This window comes from Dipteris shenzhenensis, chromosome 23 (assembly GCF_047967505.1).
Source record: "Dipteris shenzhenensis isolate YYH24624 ecotype China chromosome 23, Dip_SZ_1.0, whole genome shotgun sequence".
Classification (NCBI taxonomy): domain Eukaryota; kingdom Viridiplantae; phylum Streptophyta; class Polypodiopsida; order Gleicheniales; family Dipteridaceae; genus Dipteris; species Dipteris shenzhenensis.
This window is the reverse complement of record NC_141618.1, coordinates 13,601,422-13,609,781: the sequence shown is the minus strand read 5'-3', so window position 1 is coordinate 13,609,781 and position 8,360 is coordinate 13,601,422. Positions and strand designations below refer to the sequence as shown.

General features: G+C 42.2%; 1 protein-coding gene across 2 annotated transcripts in view; it reads right to left on the bottom strand.

Annotated features, from left to right (window-relative positions):
• Positions 1–2,208: 2,208 nt before the first annotated feature.
• Positions 2,209–8,360, bottom strand: part of LOC147887018 (uncharacterized) — a 28,660-nt gene continuing 22,508 nt past the window's right edge. For both annotated transcript variants that reach the window (XM_087394757.1, XM_087394756.1), the window contains exon 5: positions 2,209–2,721. In XM_087394757.1, coding sequence (XP_087250883.1) covers positions 2,716–2,721 — 6 coding nt within the window. In that variant the 3' untranslated portion in view covers positions 2,209–2,715. The remainder of the gene's footprint in view (positions 2,722–8,360) is intronic.

Sequence of the window (8,360 nt, the reverse complement as noted above, 5' to 3'; positions counted from 1 at the left end):
TCTTGCTTTGCTTAACCGGACTTTGCCGAATGTGGCATTTTCAAGCTTTTCTTAGTGTTTCTTCACGTTTATCCTAACCCTGACTAACTTAGCAGAACTACGAAATATGAGGTAGGTGACCATCCTCGAGGCTTAAGAACTAGCCTAGCACCTAACCCTAGATCTGCATACACTGCGTGTTCTCTCAAAAGTAAAAAAATCCACTCCTTAGGGTTAAAGTCGACCTCTTTCTTGCAGCCCTAAATCAAATTTGTGAAAATTCCGGGCTAATGCACCATTGCCCCACAAATCTTGGCAAACTTCCCTCTCTTGCTCAGCTCTCCTCACAATCAAGATAACCTTGCACTAAATCTACTTTCCTTTCTCAAAAATGAATTTTCCCTTCAAATCTAATAGACGAATTCACATGTGCTTCTAGAAGATCTACGATTTGTGCATTTATACATACATGGAGGAAACTCGGCCAAAAACTTTTGCCTGCAAAAATTTATCTTTTTGGAGCGGCTCTATCATCAATTGACAAGGCCTTGAAGCTCTTAAAAAGTTGGACCTACAAACACACACAAAGAAACAATCATAGAAACACCTAGAAAGAGCATGCTTGCTCACCACCCAATCGTGACATCTGCAACAAGTGAAGGACTCAAGAATCTAGGATGTCCCCTCCGAGCCACGAGCTGAGCTATTAGCACATCATCCAACCAATCTCCAACACATCATCCAACCAATCTAGTGTCCCATACCACCAAGCAACACCCAAGGGCCTTAAAACTACAACTTGGCCTTGGGCTACGCTAGATAGTAGCATGTATGCTTCCACACATGATCCAAGACAACAAGGAGGAACCTGACTTGCTCCTACTTGCTCTGCTGAGAATCGAACCCTTGGGCTCCTTATATAGGCTTGAGTCCAATACACCAAAATTATCAAGATACCCTAGTCCATCAATGCCCTTGCAACTCAACCCGAGAATCATCTGCCTAGTCCTAAGCCTCCCCAAGCTTCCTAAGCTAGACTTGTGTGACCAGAGCACACGTCAGATACGATTCATAACTAGAAAAAGGGTTTCTCCCGACTTACCCTATACTTGCCTTAATTTGGACCTAGTCTAAACCACTCTACTTTTGCACACTATTAATACTATGTACATGGAGGATCTATATGATGATACAGCAGCATTGTTTTATATCTAATATTGTACAAATGGAGCATCTTGCTGCAAATACAGCACCTATAAAAGTTGGAGCATTTAAACACAATAGCACGTTACTGCAACAGATCATAAAATTTTGTTGTACTGTTTGCTCTCTTATTCCACCACATGTAAATTGTCGGATCACCCCAGTTTTAGGTTGAGACTGTCTACAAAGAAACACCCTTTCCCAATGCTTCAAGAGTTCCCAGGAAAAAAGTAATGAATCAGGGTAATACCTTTTAAAACCAGATGTTGACAGTTATGTGACTTCACTACACCATCAGATTTTTAATTGCCCATTTCCTGTGAAAGCACTACCTACGTTGGTAAAAGATCACGAATCATGTCACTTGCTATGGCAACATCAATAGGTCCATATAGGTACAACTCCATGCCATTAAACTGGGATTGAGGCACAGTAAAATCCTGGTCTTGTTGCAAATCACAGCCTGGTGATGTTTCTACAACCCGCCACTTGAGAATTGTGGGTCCTCCTCATTCATGTCCCTTTTCTGGCTCAGCTTTTATTTCCAAAAAAGAACTTTACAAGCGCAAATACAAATGATACCGGTCCAATGTAGATGTTCTACAAGCTTGAGCCCCTTGACAAGTGATCCAACATAATACCTGTCGGCAATCCACTTAGTCCAAAAAGAAGAGGGTGCAAGGATTCATTTTCAAAGCACTAAGCTCTCAGTTCATAGTGGCTTGTAATGCTTACAAGACTCGTATATTGCTTTCCCTACATTGCTCACTTAAGATAGGATTAGGAAGCTAATAAAGTTGTCCTGAAAGCCAAAAGGGTGTGTGTAACACAGCTTTCGAAGCAATATGCAATGGGTGAAATTTTCCAGAAGCCAAGATTGCATTCATGTGACCAAACTTTATATACTATGACGTGAGTATCAGATAGCATAATGAACCGATTCCATATGTGACAGAAAGCAAGTGCATCAACAAGACACATATCTAAATGTGTACTTTAACAGCATTGTGACAAAAAGGCCTCGTGTAAGGTACAGGCACACGATGACTTTTAAGTGCCCACATGTTTACAATTTTGTCTTGAGGATGAATTCCCCATGAAAGCATCCAAAAGGTTACACAGAGCCTTGCAAAATGTGCAACGCATTTGAAGACCATACATTGGAAACATTGAGGATATGCTTTGGAAGACATCTCATCTTAAAACAAAGATTTTCAGCTGTGTGTTCAATTGACATGAGGTAAAGATGAACCAATATCACCATCCAGATGAATGGAAATGACCTGAGATTGGACATCTAAGCACCCCCATTATCCATTTCACAACAATCTGAAAAAGAAATCCGTTTCCAACTTACATAATAATGTATGGAAAGAAGGTGACTCAATCTGAGATTTTCACCTCTGAGAGTCATTACACATCATACAATGTAATGAGCCACCCTATCATGTGCTTGCAGCCTAAACAGACGAAGAGATCACCAGGGCCTGTCGATGGTGCTTCCACGCAGACGCCGTGCAAGTTGCATGTCTTTTACCACTGATTCCAAAGGAAATAAATCAGATTAATAAAAGAAAATCACGTTTAACAAAGTTGCATGCCTTTAACCAGGGGTTTCAAAGGAAATTCAATCAGATTGATGGAGGACAATCACATTCACCATAAGCATGCTACATATTTCTGACACTCAACATCATTCTGGAAGTATGTATGATGCATTCAAATGTCTCCAACTTGTGAAAAGAAATCATCAAGTTCAAGGGTTTAGATGCAGAACCTACAAAAGCATTCCCAAAACCTTCCAAAATAATGTGTAAGAACTGATAGATTGAGACATTAATGACGAAACGGCAAGCTTTGTAAAACTGAGAAACATCAAATTTATTTCCATTTTATATGCAGATGAATCCAGGAACCTGCACACATTCAGTGTGTAACAAAAATGAAAAATGCAGCTTTAGATGTTGGAGGTGAACATCTCCTGATGTCACTTTAGTGAGAGAGGGCCAGTGCTTGTGGGTGTGCCCACCCAGTGTGAGGTTAGGTTAGGCAGAGAGACGGCTTTTGTTGTGGGTGTGCCCCCGTGAGGATAGACCTACATTGACACTACACGCATGCTTTGATCATCTAAGGGGAAATAATAGAAGCTCTTGTGCATCTATATGTGATGGAATTTGGCCGGTGGAAGCAGTCGAGGATTGACTGAATGGGGGTCGATCCGTCAATCAATTTCGTAAGGCCTGACTCAAAAACCAAAGAAGATCCATCCGTCAACAAGGGCTGAGAAAAACGGTTGAGACTATAGAATCCTAGAGAAGGGAGAAGGAAGAGGGCGGGCTGTTAGAGAGAGGAGAGGCTGCTGCAGGTGTTTTGGGCAGGAGACTAGGCCCCAGCAGTCCCTCTTATAGGGTGATGGGTCGGCCCTATCTCCAGGCCATGTTGGCCATGGCCTTTGTATGCTGGAGGGGGTGAGCCCCTTATAGGGGAGTACCAGGCCTGGTCGGTTCATGTAGGGCCTGCTGAGTCGGCCCCCCTAGGCATAGAGGGGTGTGTGCCAGGAGCTCGCCGTCCCTGTAGGAGGTGCAGTAGGGCTGCCAGCCAGCCCTTTTTAGAGGGCAGAGGGGGGTTGGTCCCCCTGCATACAAGTTGGCCAGGGAGAGCAGCTGGTCGGCTCCCCTTCTTGCTGACCAACCAGGGAGAGGCTGGGGCCATTTATAGGCCCCCCTCCTTGGTGTTTCATTCATCTTCTGGAACTGGAGCAGTTCTTCCAGCAGAGCATTGTGTGGAGCAGCAGATCGTCTCTTGGAGGGCCTGGCTGAGGAGCAGAGCCAGCCCTGTTGTGCACCTGAGGAGCAGGGTAGTGGAGCAGTTCATCCACTCCCTAGTGTTCCCTCACTTGGTTGTTGAGCTGTGTGTTCCAAGCTCTCGAGCAGCCCGTAGTTTCCGAGGTTTTCCCCCAGATGTAGCGGGGTTTTCTCCAGATATCACTTGCAGTTCTCCTGTGCCTCTCTCTCCTTTCTCTCCTTCTCAGTGTGTGTGTGTGAGGCGTGCTCTCTCTCTCTCTCTCTCTCTCTCTCTCTCTCTCTCTCTCTCTTCCGTTCATTTCTGCTGCACTTCTCACATTAGCATCATAGTATTCAGCTAGAAGGTTAAAAATATTGACTCACTGCATAGCAGGGACTATCACTTAATCAGAAGGGTGCATATTGTATGAGCATGTGCTCGGGTCACATATCCACGCAGCATATACAGGTCTTTGTGCCAAGTTCTGTGATCATTCTTGTAAGCTATCAGGCATGTTTACAAAACCAATAACTGCCAGGAAAATATGAAAAAATACAGACACAAGGTAATTCATCAGCTCCAGTATTCTTACCCTAGTGCTAAGAGATATTGGCATCGTAAATACTTAAATGAGATATAATACATTTTGGCCATATATGACAAGAGATAACTAGAGGACACAGAAACATAAACTCACCTAAACTCGGCCTTTACAGGAAAGACAAAGTGCAGTTTTATCATACTGATATAACAGCCACAAGCCTTAACAACCATGACCTCCAATGGTCCTACAACATTCTCCATCGACATCATCCAAACCCAATGTACCCACACATGCCAAACACCACAGATATAAGCATCAGTGTATAAAATGGTCTTCATAGGGGATTCATGTCTTATTGCCAGATGTATCCCTCATTACTCTTTGGTGATGCCTTTGCTGCACCGTGCTGCTGCCAAAGCACCTCTGCTAGGCCCTGGAATAGCACCCTGCTAGTGGCTGGACTGATATGCCAAACCTGTCTCCTTTTGCCATTAGTGGAGGGCTTTTATATAGGGCTGAATGCCCGTCTGCTCTAGCTGACCAGATCTGTTTGGCTGGCCTCTCTGTGGGTCTGCAAACCTTGAATAATATCGACATTAAGCACAGATATCCAATGGCAAAAATTGATGACCTGTTGGATGCTCACTCATAAGGTTGAAAACCATAGACTCCATCATCCATAGCAGGGACTAGCTACTATAATATCCCCACTGATTTCATCAGTGCCCAACAATGGGTATAGAAGACAGCTTTTAGTAGCAGATTTGGTCATTATGAATCTTTGGTAATGGCATTCGGGCTTACCATTGGAAAGTCTGTAGTACATTTTCTTGATGAGAATTTAGTTTATCGCAGCACCATAGGCAACATATTTGCAAGTTTTTGGGGCCCCCAAAGGCATGCTCCAAACAAGGGAAAGGGGCTGGGGAAGGTGCCTTTTATAGGCAGCTTTGGCCCGTACCAGGGGGGCTAGGGCTGCTAAAAGGAGCCCTAACAGCCAGCCAACCAGCTGACTTGCTCGTCGGCCTGTTTGGGCTGGTCAGGTCGGGCCCTACAGCCCCCTATATAACGGGGGTCCTTACCCCTCATTTCAGCATTCAGTTCCCAGCCTCAAGCAGCACATTTCAGCCAGCATATGGTCAAGGTTTGGTGTTCTGTTTCAGCAGCGTAGTTCCATCTCCCACAATCGCAGTTAGGGGACTAGTATCAGCTCAGTTTTGTATGCCGATTTGGCACTCATATACAACAGTAGTCGGGGCATTTACGCCATCAGTATAAATAAAGCAGTGCACTATAGTTAGGAAGATCTCTTGTGTCTCTTATGCTTGAGTTTTCTTTCTACATTTCGTCTATTTTCTACACAGCAAGTCCCCGCATGTTATATTAGGATACTAAGTATTCATTATAACTCTTGATGGGATTGAAGTGGATCCAAAAACGGTGGCCACTATTGTAGTGTAGCCAGCACCTGCGAATGTGACAAATTGTGGTCATTCCTAGGATTTGTTCAATTTCTCTCTCTAACAGTATAAAATTGACCTTGGGTGTAATTCAATACCTTCAAAAAAGGCATACATTAAAATGTATTAGAATATTGTTTCACCATTGACTAAGTTCGGGTGTAATTCAATACCTTCAAAAAAGGCATACATTAAAACGTATTAGAATATTGTTTCACCATTGACTAAGTTCATCTTAAAAAAAGTACCTTTTGATAGGGGAAAGAATCAATAAAGGTCTTTGTTAAAGATTGTCGATCCATAAAAACTACTCCTAGAAACTGATGCAAGTGGTCATGCGGACTGCAGTAGAAAGGCAAAGGCCATTTGCCTTCAAAACCAAGAAGCTTCCTCCCTTTCCACGAAATTAGCCAACTTGGAAGTCATACGATGTTATTCATGCTTTAAAAGCATGGAGACATTATTTATATGGTTGGAGACCGTGATACTTGGTATATCTGTAAATAGCCAAATCTGAGTGGCCGCCAAGCTAGGAAGCTAGAACTCATGCAAGAACTTCATACAAAAATTTGGCACCAAAGAGCAAAGGAAAATAAAAGGGCCGATGCACATGCATACCGCATAATATGAGTTTTGTAGAGAGAGCTCTAATGACTAATATTAAGCAACCTCAAACGGTAAATGAGTATTTCTAGCATTTGGCCTAAGGCTACTATGATTGAACCTGAGGTAATTGATGACCAGACATCTAGAGGAGGCTATATATGTGCAAGATATATCACACATGATGGTATGCTTAAGAGAATTAAGGTTGTAAAACCTTATTGGAATGATCTTAGGGAAGAAGATCATTCACAACGGTGCCATGATAGTCCATGTGTGAGACATCCTAGTGTCGAGAAGACGTAAAAACATGATTTATTTTGGATGAAGAAACATAGTTCCAAAATTTTACACAATGTTCTCGTGTCAAGTAGAGCGAGTGAAGTCCCCTAGCCTCTTGCAGCCACTGGACTTACCATCAAGTACATGGAAGATACTTCCATGGATTTTATGGTCGATCTGCCACAACACCAAGAGATATGATTCCATTTTAGTGGTCATTGACCATCTTAACAAGATGGCTCACTTCCTTCTGAGAGAAAGTCAATTAGTACTCCACAAGTAGCAAATTCATTTATAAGTGACGTATTTCATCTACATGTATTAAGGAGATCCATAAATGAGAGAGAGAGATGAAATTTACTAGTCCATTCTAGACTGTAGTATTCTATGCACTTAGCACTACTCTTGGAATGAGGGAATCTTCATAAGACATGTAATTAGACAAAGAGAGTCAATCAAACTTTTGAGACTATTCTAAGAACATATGATTAGGCAAAGTATATGGAACAAGTGATTATGATTACCAAAATTTGCCTATAACGATAGAAGACATTCATCCATAAGGATAAGTCCTTTTGAGTTAAATTATGAATTTAATCCACCTAATCCAACTATAGTTGGAATTCCTCAAAAAGTCCCCAACACCACACATTCCATAATCTAGATGCAAGACATGCTAGCACCAAGTAAATTGAATATCCATCAAGACATGGACAGGTCAAAAAATTATGTAGATGAAAATAGCACATTTAGAGGATTTGATAAAGCAAAGAAAGTTTTCTCAAAATCGCTTCGTGTGCAAAGTGCTTGACTATGGTACAATGGTTACATTATCACCCCAGTATTGTGGGCGGTGGTTGATTCTAAAAAGAAAAAGCATCAATTAGGGAATTGGTTGGTTGTAAAAACTGCTTTAACAAAGAAACATTAAACATTGGATGCAATCTTACAGCCCTATGGTATTTCAGTCTATATTGTGGGCCGTGGTTGATTCTTTTTAAAAAAGGCATCAATTAGAGAATTGGTTGGTTGTAAAAACTGCTTTAACAAATAAACATTAAATATTGGATGCAATCTTGCAGCCCTATGCTATTTCAGTCCTATCGCCTAGGATGCAAAACTGGCAAGACTTCTGAATTAGGATGAATGCTAATATGTGTGTATATATATGTATATAGATATATATATGAATCCAGGAACATGCCCAAACTCATCCTTTAAAAACACAACACATAGTGGAGTTTCAATCTCATGTTTTAGTCAAATATCCTTGTAAAATCTCATGTTGACCCTTGCATAGAGTGATCCTAATGGCTGATCCATATCGGTCCCTTCCACTAAGGTTCCTTCCAGAAGCTCTAATTTTGTAAGTAGCTGTATCCAAAACTCCTCAGCCGGTGGCTGCCTGCCACGTGGCCAGGCAGGCCCAAGTTGGGCTGGTCCAAGCCAGCCAACCTTGGGTCGTGGTTGGAGCCAATCAGGTCGGCCCCACAGACCAGAAAAGT